A 22936-nucleotide genomic window follows, 5' to 3' on the forward strand; every position below is an offset into this window, starting at 1 on the left:
ATGAACATTATTTTAAAAAATGACAAGTAATGGTAAGGATGTAGAGAAACTGGAACCCTCACACATTGCCAGTGGGTATATAAATAGAGAAGTTGCTATGAAAAACAATTTGGCAGTTCCTTAATTAGCTAAATGTAGAAGTTCCCTATGACCCAGCAATTCAGCTCCTAGGGGTATACCTGAAAGAACTGAAAACAGGTACTGAAACAAAACTTGTATATGAATGTTCATAGCAATGCTATTCACAGTAATCACAGGCAGAAACAACTTAAATGTCCACCAACAGATGAATGGATAAATAAAACATGGTATATCCATACAAATAAATAGTATTCAGTCATATAAAAGGAATGAAGTACTGAAACATGCCACAACATGGATGAAACTTGATAACGTTATGCAAAATGAAGAAGGACACACAAAGTGTCACATATATGATCCCATTCATATGCAGTATCAGGAATCAGCACATCCATACAGACTGATGACTGCCAGAGACTTGGGGGGTGGGGAATGCAGAGCGACTGCTAATGGGACCCAGATTTCATTCTGGGGTCATGAAGTGCTTTGGAATTAGATAGTGGTGATGGTTGGATAGCATTGTCAGTGTATTAAATGCTACTGAATTTTACAATTTAAAATGATTAAAATTGTGAATTTCACATTATGTGAATTTAATCACAATGCAACAAATAGCGAGTAGATAACCATTGCCTCTTTGGGGACTTCAAGGCATCTGGAGACCTAAGGATTTGTTTGGCTTGTTTGTTTTGTTTTGTTTTGAATCACTAGCTAAGATGTTGGCAGCACAGTAAATAAAATATGAACAATAATAGTAACTGATGTCTGCTTTAAATGTGCTGTTTCTAATGTATTTTGGTAAATTTCAGGAATTCCTGTAGCATAAACCAGAGTTTGTTGACCTTGGAACTGTTGCCATTTTGGGCTGGTTAATTCTGTGTTGTGGTGGCTGTCCTGTGGTTGCAGAACATTCGGCAGCATCCCTGCTCTAACCTACACAATGCCAGCAGCATCGCCCACTCCAGTTGTGACACTGTGACAAAAAGAGATCTTGGGCTGGGCGCGGTGGCTCATACCTGTAATCCTAGCACTTTGGGAGGCAGAGGCAGGCGGATAACTTGAGGTCAGGAGGTGGAGACCAGCCCGGCCAACATGGAGAAATCCTGTTTCTACTAAAAATACAAAAATTAGCTGGGCATGGTGGCAGGCGCCTGTAAACCCCACTACTTGGGAGGCTGAGGCAGGAGAATTGCTTGAACTCAGGAGGCGGAGGTTGCAGTGAGCTGAAATTGCACGATTGTACTCTAGCCTGGGCAGCAGAAAGCGACAACATCTCAAAACACACAAACAGCCAGGTGCGGTGGCTTACGCCTGTAATTCCAACACTTTGGGAGGCAGAGGTGGGCGGATCATGAGGTCAGGAGTTTGAGTCCAGCCTGACTGGCTGGGTTAGGTGAAACCTTGTCTCTATGAGAATACAAAAATTAGCCTGGTGTGGTGGTGTGTGCCTGTAATCCCAGCTATTCAGGAGGCTGAGGCAGGAGAATTGCTAGAACGCGGGAGGTGGAGGTTGCAGTGGGCCGAGATTGTACAACTGCACTCCAGCCTGGGTAACAGAGTGAGGCTCTGTCTCAAAAACAAACAAATACACACACAGACACACACACACACACACAGCCCAAAAAAACAAAACCTCCAAAAAACCACACAAACAAAAACAAAAATATCTCCAGAACTTTCCAAGTGCCTCCTGGAAGTCAAAATCACCCCCAGTTGAGAACTATTGATGTGACCTCTTTAGGAATAGTTTATTATTCTGGGATTTTATTCTGTCCAAAAATGTCTTTTTAAAAACCCATTTCTGAGATTGGTCTTTAGTAATTTCCAGATGACAGCAAACTCATGAAACGAAAAAACATGAAAATTCCAGGTAAACATCGAAAACCTTTTTCATTAAGAGGAACTAAACTATGTGGTCCACTTGTAGACAGCAGGTTTCTCACTGGCAACGAATGCCCCAGCAAGAAGCTAAATGTGGACAGCACATAAAAAAAGTGAGTGTGCAATGTTCCCTTTTTAAACCCTTTTTGGGCAAAGACGACTGCTCTGCCAGCATTCCAGAATAATGACAGCTCATGTGCCCTTTGTCAACCTTGCCTCCTTCTCCTTTGAAAATACAAACCGCACTTCTTCCCGAACTTCTTCTGATACCATTTAATGAGTCTGGGATCAGACACTGTTAGCACAGAGAGCAACCTGTGCTCCAGATCCCCCTCAGCAGCCGCTGCCAGCAGGAAGGGAGGGCTGAGTGTTCAGGACGCAGGGTTCCCTGGCTGCTTCACCCGCACCGTGTTGCCTTTATCCATTTTATGTCTTGAGTTTCTGAGTGGGATTTCTTTTGCACAAAGAGTTCTGAAGCTGAGAAGTTTGAATGCCACTGGCTCAACCCAAGCGCCTCTCCTACAGATGAGGACAGCAGAGTGCAGAGGGAAGGGAAGAACCAGGTGTGATCCCAGGGCTTTTAACTGTAGCTAGAATCCTTTCCTCTGTTCCAGGGAAGGCAGTCAGTTAGCCACTGCAAGATGCCACTTAATCCCTTGTGTGCCTCAGTTTCCTCATCTCTACATGAGCAAAGCAACCTCTATCTTCCTGGCTACTTCTGGGATTTAAATTAGACATGGTGGCATGCAACTACCACTAATATGGATGGAAAGTTTGTGTCCTCCCCAAATCCACATGTTGAAACTCTAACTCTCAGTGTGATGCATTAGGAGGTGGTGGGCTTTGGGAGCTGATTAGGTTTAGATGATGTCATGAGGGTAAACCCCCATGATGAGATTCGTGCCCTTATGCAAAGAGGAAGGGACCAGAGAGCTCTCTGTTTCTCTTCATCAGGTGAGGATGCAGGGAGGTGTCCGTCTGTGACCTAGGAGAACCCTCACCAAGAGCCTGACCATGCTGGCACCCTGATCTCAGACTTCTAGCCCCGAGAGCTCTGAGAAATCGATGTCAGCTGTCTAAGCTGCCCAGTCTATACCTGTCCAGGCATTCTATTATGACAGCCTGAACTGACAAGTCTACCGCCTAACATCACACACATCCCCAGGTGTGTGAATAGTTTCACTTCTTTTTTTCCTAGGAAAAGACTCATTAAACTCTTCACAGGTTATACCCAATCCTCTTGTGATCACGGCCACAAGAGAAAGCTCAGCTTACTGAACTGTGTAGGGATTCTGCTACTGTCTGAAGACCCATAGGTGTCTTCCTCTAACCGTTGAGAGTCAAAAACTACAGGAGGATGGGTCTGCTTTGTCTTGAACCACAAACTTCTGAGGACTGAAAGAGAGAATTGCACTGCAGGTGACTCTCATTTCTGCTTCACACTTTAATATCCTTGTGAAAAGGAGCCTGACTACAGGCAGTGACTTCTAGACAGAGCTGAACTCTCAGATCCTCTTTCTAAATTCTCAATCCATCTAAAAGAATATACTTACTGGTGAAATTTTACCTCCCTGCTAAAAACCTTAGGGAAAGCCAATGTTCATAAACCAGAATCTCTGAGGAGTTTCTGGAAACTACAGTTTGGTTAGAACCAGCTTGAATAAAGAACTGATGAGTTCACATCAACAAAAGACGGGAAAGATGGGATGGCTCCAGTTCCTTCTCAGGAATAGCCCCGAGGGCTTGGAAAAATAGAAACTGGTGACATACACAGGATCAGAGCAGCTTGTCAAAGGCAAATCTCAGTGCTCACATCTAGGCAGGATGGGAAGGACCCTCGGCTTTCCCAGGCAAGGTCTGCAGACGGGGGAGGTTCTCTAGGACAGGTGCCCAGGTGATCAGTCATGTCACCTGGAGGAGAGGGCACTATACCCCCTGCACCAAGCAGACAAGAGAAAGGGCCTTTGCTGTGCAAAATTAAAACGCACTACTTCCATCTCCTGTTGGATAAACAGATCTGTACTCTCGCAGATTCAAACCGCAACAGGCAATCTATTTCCTTCTCCTCTTAATCTGGATCTGAAAGATTTGAACAGGAACCCACCCAGTTTCAAACAAAGCCCATTTCAAATTTTAACACCAGGTCACCCTCTATGAGGTTGAACAAAAAAAGAAAAAGTACTGTTCCCATGAAAAGCTTCAGCTATTCAATAGAGGAGATTGATCGGAGCAATGAGAGCAAGTATTCACCTTTAAAATGGTGATGCAGAAGAAGATCTCTAAGTTGTATTCAAACAAGACTTAAGCAGCTGTTGGCTCATAAAACAAGGGTAGGTGGCAATGAAGATGGACAGTGTGCCCACCAAGTGGAGTAGGATGGCGGGAATATGGAGATTGTGTATTGCAAAAACCGAATAAGTAAAGTGGAATAGGAACTTGAGAAATTCAAATGGAAATTAAGAAAATAGTAAAAAGTGACTAATGAGAGAGAAATGCAAAAGAAAAAGAGGGCAGGTATAGGAATTGAAATTCCAAGAGGAAGAGCAGAGCAGAGGACATGATCATCAAAGGAGGCTGCCTTTGCCTTCAGAGCAAAGGGTGCACTGGGTCTCAGGCAACAGCAATGAAAAGTTACCCCAAACAGAAGTCCCCAGGAGATATATTTTTTCAATTTAATAGAGAAAAAATTTTATCAGCATCTTGGTTGAAAAATAAATACATAAAGAGAATACTTGACAAAAACAATAATCAAGGGGACCTCACATCATTTTTGAAGCATTAAATGCCAAGAAATGAAAAAGGAAAAAGAGTATTTTGAAATGCAAAAAAACATAAAACAAAGCCCACTTGTATTCTATGTCACATAAATTCTTGTCTTTCATGTGTTAAGGCTCAGGCCTGTAAGGGCTGAGAAAATACGTTTTGTTAATATCTTTTTTGTTGTTGTTATCAGGGACAGAGTCTTGCTCTTTTGCCCGGGCTGTAGTGCAGTGTGGAAATCTTGGCTTACTGTAACCTTCGCCTCCTGGGTTTAAGTGATTCTTGTGCCTCAGCCTTCCGAATAGCTAGAATTACAGGTGTGTGTCGCCATGCCTGACTAATTTTTGTATTTTTAATAGATACTGGGTTTTGCTGTGTTGGCTAGGCTGGTCTCAAACTCCTGGCCTCAAGTGATCTGCCTACCTCGACCTCCCAAATTGCTGGGATTACAGGTGTGAGTCACTGCACATGGACTTTGCTTATATCTTTATTGGTGAATGAAATGTTTGGTGCTTTAGTCTTCTCTAATATAATAATTAATATTTTAAACTTTGTGGGCCATACAGTCTCTGTAGCATCTACCCAAGACCGCTACTGTCACATGGAAGCACCACAGATAATATGTCCATTGCAGGGCATGGCCAACCCAGCTGGTAGAATTTGACTCACAAAAGCAGGCCATGGTTTGCTCAAGTCTGCTCCATCTGGGAGAGTAAGAAAAATCTAGAGCACAGGAGTGAGTAAATGATAATATATAACAGGAGGACAATCAGTAAACTATAGAAAGATATAAAAGACAGGAGAGGCAATGCAAAATTTAATGAAAATAATGTAGATTTAAAATGCACTATTTTATTAACTAAAAGGTAGAGGTTTTAAGGAGAAGAGAAAATTAGAGTGTGCTAAACTTCTTAGCTTCCGTGGGCAAAGGTAGGTGGTGGAGTAACAGTAAACAAGAACTGAAGGTTTAAACTTGTTTTTGAAAAGCTCAAAAGTAATGTCTAGTAAAATAGAAAGCAGGAGACAAGCTTTCCAAACTACCACAGAATTAAAAAGCAAAGAAAAAAATGACCCATTTTATGAAAGACTGAAAATAGTGAAAACGAAGGAAGCATAGCATCAGAAAGCATATAAGATGACAAAAATCACACCAAATAATCTGTTGCGATAAATGAAAAATAGTTAAATCCTTATTAATGACAAATACCCAGATTGGAGACATGGATTATGAGAAACCCATTTGATGTGAAATACACAAGCTGATATTTAAAAAGATGAGCTAATGTGAACAAAAATAGATTAGAGGTTGAAATATTAATTTTTTTCAAATGTGCATATCCAGGAAAAATAATTAAATAGAACAAAAAGTCTATCTTTAAATAAAGATATTATTGACTTGATCTTTTATGCAGGAAGGAACAGCATAAACATATATAAAGCAAAACTTGTTAAAAATGTAAGAAATAATTGGAAGAAACCCGGTAGCAAAGGGAAACTTTATCATGCCTCTCTCAATATTTGACAAATAAAGTAGATAATAGATAAAGGTGAGATAGTTAAAGATGAATGGATAAAGAAAATCTGGAAGACAACAATATTAATATTTAGTTAATATACACATTAAAAATTAAATCTATTAAGTGTGTGTGTATATTAAGTCATTAAGAAAATCTCAATAGGCTCCATAAACTAAAAATTACTGAGTTCACACTCTGACCACAGTGCAGTTAATTAGAAATTAAATTTGGGAATGTAAGAGAGAAAATTGCCAATTATTTTCAAATGAACAAACAACACAACAAATCCTTTCCTATCTACGCAGGAGAAGGACAGTAAATAGTAAAAGCAGAAAGACAGTGATTGGATGAGAGCGCTGCCTACCCACACATACGGGAAGAAACTAAACTTTGCTTAGAAGCGAATGTACAGCTTGGATTGTTTTTAATTTTAGACAGGAAAGAATTAAAATACACGAACTAAACATTCTGGTTAAGATAATATTGAAGAGCAAAATATAACCAGAAAATAAAAGGGAGAAATCTCTAGAGATTACATTAATGTACTGGAAAAGAGATTAAAATGACTAATAAATTCAGGACTGGGATTCTTTGAAAAAAACAAAATATACAGGCTTTCAGAAAGTTTGAGTGAAGACAAAAAGAAGAAAGATAGCAAAGAAATAAAATGTTACAGAATTTCATGTAGAAGTCTATGCGAAAAACTTGAACCTCAATGAGAAGGCAAACGGAAAATAAGAAAATAAAGATTATCAAATCTGACAATCAGAATAGACCACTATCCATGGAAGAAATAGAAACCAGTCTCAAAGAATTGCATCCATAAAAGGAGCTGGGCCTGAATGTTTTATGGGCAAGTTTTTCAAACCTTCAAGGAACACATAATTCTTATGCTATTTAAACTGTTACAGATCGTAGAAAAAAAAATAAAAAGTGTCACAATTTGCTTTGTGAAATTAACATAAACCTGCTACCAAAATGCAAGAAAGGCAGTGGATTAAAATAAAACAATAGACTAATTTCACACAGAAATACAGATGCAAATGAAAAGTGAAATATTTCCTGTGATACAGCAACATGAAGAAGGGTAATGTCACTTGACAGAGTAGAATTTAATCCAAGAATACATGGATAGGTTAATAATATGAAATAAAATTTTATCAAATCAATGTCAATGAAAACAGATATGGATGGATATCAGTAAAGCAAATGTGTAATTTAACAAAATTAATAATTCATTTTTGATTGAATTGTATTAAAAATGCAAACAAAATACATTTTAAATCTAGATCTGTATAGTTCTATAAACTATAGAAATAAATTTTTTGATATGATGAAGTATATCAATCTAAAATCAATGAACAGTGTCATATCTGCCAAAATATCAAAGCAGCCTTTCCCAACTTCATTGTTATAATCAATTTTCCATGAGGTATTAGCAGATGTGATTAAAAGTAAAGTGTAAACAACAGTTCAAAAGTAGTTTGGGAAGTAAATGAAGTGACAAAGTGAGTCCAGAGTTTTCCTGGCAGTATGAATGTACAAGAATAGACAAAATAATTTTGAAAAAGAATATCTGTCCAGGCCTTAAACTAGAAGAATATTAAAATGTATTATGCAACCACAGTCATTAAAATAATGTGACAGCAATACTAGAGCAGAGAGACAAATAAATGGAAAAAAAGTGAGTGTGTTCCAAAATAGATGTGAAATTCTTTTTAATATAACAAATGTAGTTTTCCAAATAAGAGAGGAAATGATAGATTATTTGGTCTTTTGAAACTATCTGGTTAACTGTTTCAAAATACATACAGTGAGGTATAATCTAGTAAAATATGAACCCGAATTCCAGGTAGATTACAAACGATGCTCCAAAAGAATGAGGAGGAAATAGACTCACATTGTGAAGGTCTCTCTGAGCATCCCTGAGAAGGCACATTCCATGAAAAAGCAAAGGAAAATATTTGACTACATAAAAATTTTAAATGTCCTAATATTTGTAAAAAACCATAAAACAACAGAATGCAAATAGCCAAGTGGAAAAGATAGTTTTAAGTATGTATAAGGATTATACTGTTTAAAAATACTCCTCATCTTTTTTGCTTTCTCAGTAAACCTCTCTCTTTCTGCCATCCACTTGCCTTTGCCATTCCATAGAAGGTGGAAAAAAGGGGGAGTGACCCCTCTAGCCAGAAAAAGGAAGAGGAAAGACTTCCCTGTCTTCCCTGAGGGACTGTGAGAAATGTAGGGAAGAAGGTAGAAAGAGACAGTGGGCATTTGTTCTGAGCTCTTTCTCTCTCAACAAGAATGGTAGGGATGCTTAAAGATTGGCTGGGCACAGGGGTCCACTTCCGTAGTTCCAACTACTCAGGAGGCTGAGAAGAGAGGATCAGTTGATCCCAGGGGTTCTAGGCTGCAGTGAGCCATGATTGTGCCACTGCAGTCCAGCCTAGGTGACAGAGCAAGATCCTGCCTGTAACAAAAAAATGCTTCAAGTTAAAGACGGAGGCAGAGGTTCTTACTCCCCTTCTCCATTCTTGGATTCTCGGTTCTTTACATGAGAGCCGCCACACCTGTGAATGTGGCAGCCAGCGTGGTGAGTCAGAGAGCGTGGTGTGGAAGGAACCCACTGGGCTCTCTGTACCCTGAGACTGGGATGGAAACATTGTTGAGAATTTGGTGCAGGAGGTTGTCAAAGTTGTTCACAGGGCTGTAGGGACAAAGTAACTCCCTGGCTAAAAGCAACAGACCCTGTGTCACTGGCACCAGGAACCAATGGAGTCACAGTCAAACCCTCTCTGACTACTATGAGGTTTGTAAGCCCCTAGGCCTGGTCAACATGTTAGAGGGCAGATCTGAAAGGCCCTGTGCTGTGGTCTGAATGTCTGTACCCTGCCGAAATTCCTTTTTTGGAATCCTAGCCCCCAATATGATGATATAAGGAAATGGGGCCTTTGGGAGGTGAGGCAGAAAAAGGCCCCAGGGAGCTGCCTCACTCGTGCCACCAAGTGAGCACACAGCCAGAAGGTGCTCTCCATGAAGCAGAAGGTAGGCCCTCTTCAGACATTAAATCTATTGGTACCTTGATCTCAGACTTCCAGCCTCCAGGACTGTGAAAAACAAATTCTGTTGTTTATAAACCCCCCAGTTGATGGCATTTTGTTATAGCAGCCTGAGTAGACTAAGGCACCAAGCCATCCAAAAGAGACTGAATATGCAAAGATGATGCATAAGTTACTGGATTTGAATAGCTTACTAGATTTAACTAAAAGTGTGTGTGCATGCATGTTTGTGTGTGTGCATGTGTTTGTGCATGTGTGTGCAGGGGGCGTGTGTGTGTGTGTGTGTGTGTGTGTGTGTGTGTGTGTGAATGCATGCATATGTGTATTTCCATGGAAGTTTGTAGAAAAGATCACATCAAATTTTGGAAAATAAGCTACATTTTCTTGGCCCATCTGAATACAGTGTGAGAAGACCGACAACCCAGGATTTATGATAAACAGGAAATTATTTATCTTCAATGTATTAAATGAGCTTACCAATTAAAAAAAAGAGAAAAACTGCTGTATAAAAAGTGGCATAAAAGCACAGATAGGCAGTTTCATAAGAGGAGAAATATAAGTGACTGATAAAAATATAAAATGTTCAAAATGAGAACACATGGATGCAGGGAGGGGAACCTCACACACTGGGGCCTCTTGGGGGTTGGGGGGCAAGGAGAATGAGAGCATTAGGACAAATACCTAATGCATGTGGGGCTTAAAACCCAGATGACGGGTTGACGGGTGCAGCAAACCACCATGGCACATGTATACCTATGTAACAAACCTGCACATTCTGCACATGTATCCAAGAACTTAAAGGAAAAAAAGAAAGAAAAATAAAAAAAAAAAGAAATGTTCAAATAGCGAAGAAATGCAAAGCGGAAAAAATGAAAAGCCAACTAGACAAGCATCAAACTGGCAAACCAAATAGCAGGGCTAAAATATAGTAAACTTGTTAGACAAAGAAAATGCCTTAGAAAAATGTTTTCATATCCACCATGAAACCATGAGGTGACAGAACACAGGAATGACTTTGTTACTAAGTGACTAAGGTTTATTACTCCATCCAAGTAATAACTCACCTGTCTATAGTGTGACTTGAAAGAGTCAGCTATTGTTCAAAGCATTGTTAGGGCTCATTGTTGACGCCTTCTGAGCCTGCAGCACATTCTTTTGAAAATGATGGTAAATCTTCATTGACAGATAATGTCTTGTGGAAAGAGCCAAAATTAATTTAAAGCCAAGTGCGGTTATGCTATTTCTGATCACGAGAAAGGTTTTCTCATAAATCTAAGCTCTGAAGGCAGTGACAAAAGAGGCATTCCAGAACGATGTGGCAGCTCACGGAAATAAGTTTTTTAAATGGCACAGTAGAAGGATTGCACTTGGCAGAATTCAGCTCCCCTGTCCTGCATAAAGGTCTCCCAACTGGCCTATCCACAATCTTCTTTTCACTAAGGCTTTGATACTTTGAAATGTTGTATAAACTCAATCATGTCATTCCTGCTTGTCTTTGGATAAAAACACAAACTTGTATAAATGGCTATAAAGCCTTGTTTAGTCTGGTTCTTTTCTTTCCAACTTCACTGGACACCAGTTATCTCTTGGCCTATTGTTTCTGGCCACAGCAGCCTTCTAGAAAGCCATTATGAGCATTAAGCCAGCCTTACTAGAGTCTTTGCACATTCTCTTCTCTACCTCCCCATTTTTGCCACAAACACCTACTCATTCAATAGATCTGGGTTCAATAGTCAAGCCCTCCTTCCCGGCAAGACCTTTCTACCCTCCCAGTCCAGGACCACCATTAGCCACAGGACATATTTTCAAGGCATCATTTATGTTCCCTTCATTGTTCTGTACAGTTTTTGATAACTTTTTGTGGCTGTCTGATTAATGTCTGTCTCCTTCTGGAGATTAGAAGCCTGCGGGGAGGCAGGAACCCCAACTGGTTTTACTTGGTGCATTGCATGAAGCCTGGCACGTGGGAAGTTCTCAGTATAAATGATGGATGGGAGAGAAAAGTAATTTGGCACACTTGGGAGGTCAGTGATCTGTAAGAGGACTACAATGATCCGCCCTCCCTGCGTGCACCTGCTGCTCTCCCACCAAGAGATGAGTCCGTCTGGCTTTCCCTTGAACCTAGGCTGGTCCCCTGACTTGCTGTGGCTGCAGAATGAAACAGCAGTGGTGCTGGACCAGATGTTAGCTTAGCTCTTCAGAGGCCTCACAGCTTTCTTGGGGGAGAACTGCCATGCCATAAGAAAGGTGGTTTAGGCCATGGAGGGAAGAGAGGCCACCAAGACTCATGGCCAGCTTCAACTGCCAGGCAAGCTGGGCGCTGACTTCCTTCTGCCCACAGAATTGTGAGACATAGATGGCTGTTGCTTTAAGCCACTACCTTTTGGGATGGTTTGTGGTACAGTAAGAGTATCTGAAACACTGGCTTCTTATCTTAAAATAAATTCTAGCCAGGTGTGGTTGCTCATGCCTATAATCCCAATGCTGTGGGAGGCTAAAAGACAAGGATTGCTTGAGCCTAGGAGCTCAAGACCGGCCTGGACAACATAGCAAGACCCCATCTCTATAAAAATAAAATATAAAAAGTTATCCAGGCATGGTGGTGCATGCCTGTAGTTCCAGTTACTTAGGAGGCTGAGGTGGGAGGATCACTTGAGTTCAAGGCTGCAGTGAGCTATGATTACCACTGCCCTCCAGTCTGGGTGAAAGAATAAGATCCTGTCACTAAAAATATAAATAAATAAATCCTAATGGCATTAGTTTCTCTTCACAGCACTATCTCTAAGAGGTAAACCTTTTGCATGAGAACCAGGGGCCTGCTCCCTTTATACCTGCAGTGAAGCAAGCCTCAACCCCTGGTTATCTTAGGCACCCACAGAGGATTTGCAGTTATCATAGTCATTATATGTACTTGTCCTTTTTCCTTGTCATTTTTCATATAGCATCATTCAAAACTTTCCTAGGTATCTAATTGTTCAGATGTTCTGCTCCATTAGGGCAGGGATTTATGTGTCTTTATCTCCAGTGATTCTATGGCTTCCTGGTATACTGTAGATGCTCAGTGAAATTCTGCTGAATGAATGAATGAATGAATGAATCATTCTCTGCCTTGCTACCTCCACTTGAGAAATCCCCTGCCAGCTCTGCCCTTCCCAAACATCCAATCTTAAAACACATTCTCTTGCCCCATCAATGTGCTGCCTTCTGTTCATTTATAAACATAATTCTCAAATATTCTGTGTGTATGTAAGCCACATCTCAGCCCAATACTGCCTCCTTTGATTCAGTGGCAATAGCAATCAATGGCTTAGGTCCTATAATAATGCTGGATTTTGTGTTTAACTCAGATAACATATTCAGAATTCAGACATATAACTATGTTTTCCGTGAATGTTGCCTGCTCCATCTTCTTCTTTCCAGTACTTCCCATTTCTCAGAATGCCAAGGACATCCACCCCTCATGACAACATCTGTGTGTTGACATACATCAGTAATGGTCTGTGAATCATTTGAATTCTGGTAAGATGAAAGTTCATTGCCATTTACTCTGTGGTGGGCACTATGCTGGGCAGCTGACCTATATGACACCCCCCGTTATAGAAAAGAGAAGCCTAGGTTTAAATCTCAGGCCAGCAGTTTCTCCAGTCAGCAGCACACTGCCTCTGGAACTAGTGGGCTCTAGACATGGGATGAAATCAGCAAAGATGATTCCCAGACTTGAGGTGCTCGAGCTTCCCGGGAAACAGAGTCCTCATCCTTCCTTCTTTTTTGTATGTCAAAGGCTAACATCTTCATAGTCTTTCTACTCATCTCCATGACCAAAATTTGCTTTTTGAAAGGATTTGCTCCAAAGTATAAATGACTGCTAGCCACCTCACATTAGAAATGACTGCCGACAACCTTTCATGGGACCTCCCTCCCTTGAAGGGGTTCTGAATTTCAACCAAACATTTAGGACGCAAAAAGGGAACAAGACTAGCAAGATTTAGACTTGGAAACAGGCAAGTCAGATTCCTCCCAACACTCAGGCTATTCAATGCAGCAAGCAACCCGGACTCAGTGGGGGTAAGCTTGGGGAAAAGGGAATATGAGACTTCTCACAATATACAGGAAGGACCTTCACAATCAAATAGCCTACCCACCTGAGTTTCCTGGGTCAGTCCCTATTAAACATGGGTGTTTCACTTCTCAGCTGTGCTTAGCACACTCATCCCTGCTTTGGTTTTAGTTTTTAATCCCTTTTCTCTCCTGCAGCCTAGTGCAGACTGACATCCTCTTCTTTCTAAAACAGCACATCATATTTAAGAATGTATGTCCCTTGTGTATAATAATATGATAGTATATTTATTCTTCTGTTCACATTTTGCATGAAACTCATACTTAAGACAGTTAATAAAGAAAAAGCTTAAAACATCTAGTTGGTGACGCAGCTAAAATAGTGCCATCTTCTTTAAGTCTCTGCTCTGTTAATGGCCATGCTTGTAGAAACTTCTCAGTGACCATCAGACAGTTCACTGCTATACTCCTTAGCACTGTAATAATGTCACTCTGAGCGCCATCCTGAGCACCATGTAATATCACTCTGAGCACCAATCTCACAGACTTGAATTAATTGTTGACAAATTGTCTCCTTAACTAGACTGTGAGGACCTGAGGGCACTGTACTTTACTCATCTTTTTTTATTTTGTGTAGCTCAGAGCCTGGTGCTTATCACACAGGCGGTACGTTCTTGGAAGAAATCATCTCTTACTCAATTTGTGTCAGGAGGAAATTGGGGAGCACAGATTGACAGGTTTAGGAATCCTTTGCATACCTGAGCAGCTACTCAGACCCTGTGAACTGTGTGTTCCCTACTTCCCTCCTGTCATATCACTTTTTTTTTTTTTTTTGCTCACTGCAACCCCTCTCTCCTGGATTCAAGTGATTCTCCAGCCTCAGCCTACCAAGTAGCTGGGATTACAGGCATGGACCACCATGCCCAGCTAATTTTTGTGTTTTTGGTAGAGATGAGGTTTCACCATGTTGGCCAGGCTGGTGTCAAACTCCTGACCTCAAGTGATCCACCTGTTCTGTCTCCCAAAGTGCTGGGATTACAGGCATGAGCCACCATGTCTGGCATCTTACTAGGATTTAAAGGAAGCAAACTGATTCTGAGGGCTCCTACTTCTCTCCACCACAACATCTTCTCCTCCACACTTCTGACTCCCTGGGAGAGCAGATCCAAGAGTGGGCTATGATTAGACAGAGTGTCTACCTCCCCTAGATGACTCCAGGACCCATGCTATTGTTTCTCATCTCCCTACATAGCTCAGTCACCACCCAGACTCCAAAATCCCAGGCAACCCATCGTCACCCTGGCTCCTTCTACCAACTGGCTGTGGATGCTCCCCAGCATGACTGAGTCTGTGTCTCTTCACAAACACATTCTCGGAGACTCATAGTCAGTCCTCAGCAATGCCTCCAGCATCCCTCAGCTACTTAGCTGTTAGACAAAAACACACAACCCTCCTGACTGCTCTACTTTAATGTTATGACCATAAATCGCAAATAGGCCTCAGGACTTCCGAGTGCCTCTACTGAACTTCCATACTATGTTTACTCTAAAAGATGAATCTTTCACACCTTCTCTGCTGCACAAACTGCCATCATTTCCCATTCACGCCTCACTCTTAGCTGATGATCTCCCTTCATATTTCGCTGAGGACATAAACATATCCTGAAGAGATCACTCTCTCCCTCCCTCCATCTCTAAGTGCCTCAGGGCTCACGTACTTTGCTTTCACTGTCACTTCCCAGTGCTTCCCTTGGGCACTGACTCCCGTCTCCTCTCTTGCCTATCCCATCAGTGCCTCTCTATGTCACCATGCCCGTCAGAATGCAAATATCATGTCATATCCCCACTTCCCACCATTGACAGCTCTCTCTACACCCCTCCAGCTACAGCACACTTCCTAGCTCCACTGTCTAGCAAAACCTTTCACAAAAGTTGTCTATTTTCCCTGTTCCCACTTTTTTCATCCTTTGTTCTTTCTAGAAAGTTACACAGTCGGGCTTTTGGTTCCATCATGCCCCTGGAGCTGTGAGCCTCACAAAACTTCCTCCTATCGCTAAGGACCTGCTTACTGCCAAATCCAATGTTGCCTTCCAGTCCTCTTCTAATCTGACCTCTCAGCTGTGTGTGCTACAGTTGATTACTCCTGCCTTGGAGGACATTGCACTCTCTTGATTTTTCTTCTCCCTGGCTACTGCTTTGCAATCTTGTTTGCTGGTTGTTCCTCCTCTTTTTCCTGATCCCCAAGTATCAGAATTCCCCAGATGCTCTGTTCTTATCTTTCTTTCCTCTCTTTATCTTCTTTCTTGTCAATATCTCCATCCCTGTAGCTTTAAAGATGTTGATATATCCCAAGTTTATACCTGTAGCCAGCCTCCTCTCTAAGCTCCAAATCTATGTACAGTATCTAACTCCCTACTTAGCATGGCTACTTCTGTGTCTATTAAATGCTTCTCAACACAGTGTATACAAAATAAAGACTCCTACTTCTCACTCCCTGCAGCCCCTGGTAACCCTGTAACTTAGTAAAATGCGTTACTATTTACTCAGCTGTTCAGGCCCTAAACCTCCCTTTTTCTCACACCATTGTCCAAACTCATCAACTCTACCTTTAAAATAAGTGCTGAATCTGATCACTTCTTACCACCTCTACCTGTCCCACCTGAGTCCAAGATGTCACTACCTCTATCTCCTCAATGCCTTTTAACTAGTCTCTGCTTCTGCTCTTGTCCCCAGTCAGCTCATTTCTCCCCCCCCCACAACCAGAATGATCCTTTAAAAATACAAATGTGACCAGCCACTCACCTGCTAAACACCCCTGAATGACTTCCCATCACAATTAGAATAATATGCAAATTTTACTTTAGCCTAAAATACCCCACATGACTTTGGTGTTGTCTACCTCCCCAATCTCTTCTTGAACTTGACTGCCCCCTCCCTGTCTGTAGTTGAGCCATACTGACCTCTGTGATCTTCACTGAACAGGTCAGGCTTTTTCCCATCTGTGTACTCACTGTTCCCTCTGCCCAGGAAGCTCTTCTTCCTAGATCTTGCAAGCTTTGCGCTTCAGTACAGTCAGGACTCTGCTCAAACATCACCTCTTTAGACAGAATTTTCCTCACCAACCACTAAGGCAGGCTCTCATTGTCTTTGTCATTTTCTAACTTCTCATCCTGTCCAGTTTTTGATAGTACTTGCTGATCCTTGATTTTTCAGGATACATTCATTGGCTTATGGCTATCCTTTCCAAATGCAAACTTCTCATTGGCAAGAACGTTTCTGCCCTGTTCATCCAAAGTGCATGGAATGAAAGGTCCACAAATACTTGTTGAGCAAGCAGATGTGTGAATAAATGTGCAAAGGGGCTCAGGTAAAGAGTGTAATTTTTATAATTTCAAAGTTGTGATGTATTTCCAGGAGCAGAGTTAGTGATTCTGACAGGCAGGCACAGTGGAACGCCAGGTGTTGGATTAGGAGGGCCTCTTTGGCAGCTCAGGACAGACATTTCTGCAGTGATACAAATGACCTGTATCTCTGCTGTCTAAAACAGTAGTCACTGGCCACATGTGGCTATTGAGCACTTTAGGAGGTGGTCAGTGGGGCTGAGGAATTGAGGAACTGAGTATTAATTTTATTTAATTTTGACACACACTTAAATAGCTATCCAGGGCTGGTGGTCATGGTATCAGAACCTGAAGAATCCCTTCCCACGACCTGTGATTGCAGGATAATTCTGCATACCTCACTGAGTTGTTGAGAAGACTAATGAAATAAAAAACTTAGGAAAATGTCTGGAACATAAACAGTACAAAGAAATAGTTGCTATTATTCCACAGAGTTGCAAAATAAAGTACTTTAAGTACATGTCATTTAAACTAGGCCGTAAAGCACTTGAGATGGACTTTTATTAATGCTTCCCATGATGTTTTGTTTTTTCAGAGTTTGTGGATAATCAATGTTTGGGTCTATATTTGAGCTTACAAACTAAAAATAGCACACAACCATTTTGGGATCTCATTGAAGGAGATACTATTCTAAGTGGATCAGCTTGCTGATACTTATAACGAGCTAATTAATTTTGACAACAGCTAATTTAGCATCTGCAAAAATTGGATTTGTAACATTATGTGTACTGTATTATTTTCAAACAGTGTCATCTGCAACTTCCTGGATGATTTTGGATAAGAGAAATGTTTGTTTTAATACTTACTATTAAAATTAAAAAATAAGTACTTATTGGAAACAAGATTAATTATTAAGGCTTAAATTGGTTTGGACATAAAATCATTTTTCCTTACTGGCTCACCATAATCCTTTCCATGCTGAATCCAGAAAATAAAATTAGCACAGATATAGAATATAAACATACCATTAAACAAACCCTTATGAATAACCTAATGCAATAATAAAATCACGCATTTGTCCCAAATAAGCATGGCACTTATTTTCAGGCCAAGAGAATTTGCATTCTGTAGCAGAGAGAAAATGGTATTCCACCCTCAGCCTAAGCACTTGCTGGAGACTCTGAGAATAGAGAGAGCAGATACATTTAAATTAAACACGTGCTTATAGGCATAAAAGGCATAAAGAAAAGTTGACATTCTTATTAAAGAGACCAATTAATCTGCATCAGTTGGAAGGCACTTTACAGTTGAAAAAGTGCTCAAGGACCTAATATAAATAAGAGTGGACTAGAAAGAGAATGAAAACTCACATTTCAACAGGGGAAACTTGTCTAATTGCCCTAGAGCTGTGCTGTTTGAAATGCTAATCCTTCCACTCTCCCACTGGGAGTTTGGGGTACCAGAAGGGGAGGAGGGTGAAGGCCCCCAAATGCTAAAGTGAGGGGTGGTCAAGACTTACCAATGGGCATCACTAAGAAAAAAGGCAGCCAGCAGAGGACGAAGCAGCCCACCACGATGCCCAGCGTTTTGGCCGCTTTCTTCTCCCGGGAGAACTTGAGGAGCCTCACCGAGAAGTGCGTCTTGGTCTTGGCGCTGGCCACCCCGCTGCCTCCTGCTGGGGCGTTTTTCCGATGGATGCGGAGCGTCACTTGCTCCGAGTCCGACTTGTCGGTCTTGAGGCCGGACTTGAGGCCCCGGCTCTCCCTCTTGGCCACCACGTAGACGCGGCAGTACATGACCAGGATGATGGTCAGCGGCAGGTAGAAGGAGCCCAGCGCTGAGAAGAGCACGTAGCCCGGCTCCTCGTTGATCTGGCAGATGGTCTCGTCCTCCGGGGCTGGCTGCCTCCAGCCGAACAGGGGCCCGATGGAGATGACCAGGGAGAGTGCCCAGACGCAGAGCAGAGCCATGAGACCCCTCCTCTGGGTGACGATGGTGGGGTAGCGCAGCGGGTAGCTCACGCCGATGTAGCGGTCAATGGAGATGATGCAGAGCCCCATGATGGACGCGGTACAGCACAGCACGTCCACTGCCGCCCAGATATTGCAGAAGACCCTGCCGAAGGCCCAATAGCCTAGGACCTCGAAGATGGCAGAGAAGGGCAGCACCGTGGAGGTGAGCAGGAGGTCGGCCACCGCCAGGTTGACGATGTAGTAGTGAGTGACTGAGTGCAGGTGTCGGTGACAGGCCACGGAGAGGATCACTAGGATGTTCCCCAGCACCCCAAAAAGAATGAGGCCCCCCAAGATCACCCCGAGCAGAATGGCCTTGGAAATGTTCACCGGTGCCGGCGGTTGGGTGCAGTTGGAGCTGTCGGAAGCATTTCCGGAGAGAAACACCATGGTCCCAGCCGGGGCCGGGAGAGGTCCGGCTCTCCAGGGCCAACCCCCGGGCTGGCGCGGTGGAGGGAGAGCGGGAGCGGGGAATCAAAAGGTCTCCGCTGAAGGGAGCCTTGCCAGCTGGGTTTCGCTGGGGGTGAGAGTGCACGCGCGGTTGGGAAACAACCCTGGCCAGCCCTGGGAACCCTCAGAAGGCCACGCGAAGGGGCAGGGCATGAAAGGCGACATGGCCAGGGGCGCGCGGGACGGCCGGGAACTCTCTCCACCTGCTGGGCTGGCCTGACCCGGGACCCCGACTCCCTCCCTACCCGAGGCTGGGTGAGAAGATACAGGAGAGAGACTCCGTGCAACATGCAATCCAAGAATTACGAGAGTGAGAGTCTGCTTCTCCACACTGTCTGACTCGTCCTGGTTGGGGGAAGATTCAGCATTTTGCACATAATTCGGAATTCAAAACTCCAGCGCCAGTCTCCCCAGCAAACAGATCAGCCGTCGACGCTCAAAGGCAGGAACCGATGGCATCTGGGCGCTGCTCCCGGCCCGCAGTTATCTACATTTTGAGCTGCCCCACTGAGGGCTCTTGCTCGCTGCAGCTTCTAGGCGTGCGGGGCAGGGGACGTGGATGTGAAATATATGCCGAGACCCAGGCTGCTGTGGGCATCGTTTGACCGCATCCACCTGAAAGAGTGCAAAGAGAAAGGCGGGCTGTGAGCTAGGCGCCCCAGGGAGAGAGACCGTGCTCAGGTCAACGGGCTGCGAGACGCCAGCCGGGCTCAGGGCTGGCTCTGCGGTCCACAGGCCACTTAGCCCCGCTGCAGAGGAGGCGACTGCGGAGCGCATCTCGCGCCCACACCACTGGGAACCTGCCTCGCGTGCTCTACCGCGTCACCTCTGCTGGAGTTCAGGATCCGAAGCGACAAACAAAAACAAATCCTCCAAACCCCAGGCTCCAGCGCTCAAAGGCTGGATTGCGTGCGTGGGTACCGCGAAATTAAAATCCCCTAAGCCACCGAGGGGCGATTGCCGTTGCGAGTGTGTTGCACCGATTTAGCCAGGGAATTCCGAGGATGTGCTCGGTGTCCATTAGAACAGGTTGCCTGGCAGTCACCTGGAGGGGTCGGCCTGGGAGAGGGAGCTGCTGCGACCCAGGGACCGCAGGGCCAGGACCATGCGCACACTCACGCTCACGCCCACGCCGGTGGAATTCTCACTCGGGTGTGCAGGGCGCGCCGGTGTGTCCACCAGCCAAGCAGTCCTGAGAGCCAGGTCCCGAGCAAAGCCGGGAGAGACCAGAGCGCTGAACGCGACCCAGGTCTGTCCACGATGCCTTTGCAATCCTCACCGTTGGCCACCCGAAGGGCTCCAGCTGCCAGCCGCAGCAGGACTGCTGGGGGATGTGGGGAGAGGACGTTCCTCCGCAGAGGGAGCTTTGCAAGGGACAGTCACTGCGGATTTTGCAGGCTTAAACATTAAGCCGGCATACCAGCAGGTGGGGGCCGCCTTGGATTTTCTGGTCTGGGGGCCACCATCTACACAAGAAACCTGGGTTTCCACAACTGCTAACCGACCGCAGGAACTCGGAGGGCGTGAGAAAGAGCCCACCTTGCCTTCTGGGATTGGGCCCTGAGGCGGGACTAGGGCAAAAAGACTCTTGTTAAAATCGCAAGTTCTCCGGGCCCGGTGGCTCACACCTGTAATCCCACCACTTTGGGAGGCCAAGGCGGCGGATCACGAGGTCAGGAGTTCGAGACTAGCCTGGCCAACATGGTGAAACCCCCGTCTCTAGTAAAAATACAAAAATTAGCCGGTGTGGTGGCACGCGCCTGTAATCCCAGCTACTTGGGAGGCTGAGGCAGGAGAATCGCTTGAACCCGGGAAAGCGGAGGTTGCAGTGAGCCGAGGTCGTGCCACTGCACTCCTGCTTGGTTGACAGAGTGAGACTCTGTCTCAAATAAATAAATAAATAATAAATCAAAAATGCAAGTTCAAGATCTCACAGGTGGTATTAAAAACGTGCCATTGCAGAAACCCTTTTCCTCCTACCTCGGGTGATCAACACAGGGTTAAAAGGACACTTGTTAAGTAGAAGGCAACTTCGCAGAATGTGTAAGGGATTCGGAGGTGGCGTGGGGGGCCGGTATAAAATCTAGTGGGAAAAGCGGGAGGCGCTGGGAAAAGTGGGGGTTCCGTCTCTCCAGACGGCTGGGGAGGTCTGCCCTCACCCACTCGGCCCTGCGGGACGCCGGCCCCGCGCACTCACCTTGAAGCGCCGCTGCTGATTCAACCGCTCGCTCGCTGGGGAGGCGGACCCAGCTTGGGTCCCGGGAACTGCCTGCCTCTTCTCTGGAGGCGGAGAGGGGACCGTCTCTCGGAGGAACCAAATCCTCGTCCTTTTGCACCCGCTGACTCACCCCTCCACCACCAATGTCCGTAAGCCCCTGGCCCTCTGTCACTTTACCTGCATTTAAAAAAAAAGAGTCAAAATAGGGAAAGAAAAAAAATACAGATAAGCGATAACTCTACAATCACCCTTTTAATATTCAGCTCCCCGACACCAGAAAAGAATGGCAAGGAACTTTGCAGCTCTCGCTGACGTAACACAGGCAGTAGCCCAGCTAGTACCGTAATCTGCTGCTGCTACCGTATTACTCTAAGGCAACAGGCATAAGTGCTTGTACAGCTGTAATGTTTTCCCTCTGCCTAGAGGGGGTTGGGTTCTAACGTTTCTTTAAAAAGGTGTGTGTGTGTGTGTGTGTGTGTGTGTGTGTGTGTGTGTGTGTGTGAGCGCGCGCGCGCGCGCGAATGTGTAGAGTCATTTGTAGTAAATAACTTCTTTAAGTGGTCTGATTTTAAAAATAAAGAAAAATCGACACCCTTGCTAGATATTGCTGTGTGTATGATGTGTTCAAAGGAAATGTGCTACAAAGTAACTTTGAACAGCTTGATTTGATTAACATTTGGCCTAGGCTTTGTTAAAAATCAAGAAGCATATTAAGAATATTGTTATTCCAAATATGCAAGTAAATTATAAGGTATTTTAAATAGCAAGTAAAATCAGATAAATTTGATAAATCCGATTGTAATGAAATTATATTTTCAGGAAGATAAAGTGAACATATCTAAGCCTTATTTAATATGATCCACTTCTAATTTCTTTAGACAAATGAATTTTAAGAGAATTATGGCCGCAGAGTTTAGTATTTTTTAAATGCCACACATTCTTTTCCAATTTTCTTGAAAAAATGATATCCTTTCAGGAGTGCTACTTCTCTTTAATTCATTAATAGCTGGAATATGAAAAGCTGGCACCACCATTCTTATTACCTTTTCCTTGCAAATTCCATACTTTGTTTACCTTATGATTGAATAAAGTCATATGTGTTTCAGGATATTGGAGCATATAAAAATTTTTCCCACTCTGATTCCCACCGCCTAAGTCGTCATCTTTCATTTTTATTGATTCAGACAAAATTGAATGTTCTTATTTACTGGGTCCTCTTAAACTTAGGAACAAAGAGATAACTTTAAGCAGTGGTGTGCACTTAAATCCCCTCCTCCTGTGAACAAAGTTATATTAAAATGATTAACTTTTCTAAGTACGATAATGTTTGGGAGACTCTTTTATAGCAATAAATCTCAAAATACTTCAGAGGAATGCCCATGAGAGGGTCAGGGAGTCCTATGTTATTGAAGACCTAATATTTATGTTTCTTTCTCTATTGTATACAAAATCCTCCACCTCTCCCTCACACCTATAGGGTCAGAACTCACAACTAACACATTTGATTTGAATTTATTATTATTATTATTTTTTGAGGTGGAGTCTTGCTCTGTTGCCCG

At 43.5% G+C, this 22936-nt stretch overlaps 1 protein-coding gene across 4 annotated transcripts in view; it reads right to left on the reverse strand.

Moving 5' to 3' along the window:
* ADRA1A (adrenoceptor alpha 1A) overlaps positions 1 to 21757 on the reverse strand; it is a 105294-nt gene extending 83537 nt beyond the window's left edge. For 2 of the 4 annotated variants that reach the window (XM_032288586.1, XM_032288587.1), the window contains exons 1-2: positions 21357 to 21752; positions 18217 to 19774 (exon numbers count right to left, since the gene is read on the reverse strand). In XM_032288586.1, the coding sequence (XP_032144477.1) occupies positions 18217 to 19099 (883 nt within the window). In that variant the 5' untranslated portion in view covers positions 19100 to 19774; positions 21357 to 21752. Of the gene's footprint in view, positions 1 to 18216; positions 19775 to 21356 lie in introns of all 4 variants that reach the window. The other 2 variants (XM_032288585.1, XM_032288589.1) reach the window with 2 other exon arrangements.
* Between the last annotated feature and the right edge of the window lie 1179 nt (positions 21758 to 22936).

This window comes from Sapajus apella, unplaced genomic scaffold (genome assembly GCF_009761245.1).
Source record: "Sapajus apella isolate SASKATOON/1434 unplaced genomic scaffold, GSC_monkey_1.0 scaffold21, whole genome shotgun sequence".
Classification (NCBI taxonomy): Eukaryota; Metazoa; Chordata; class Mammalia; order Primates; family Cebidae; genus Sapajus; species Sapajus apella.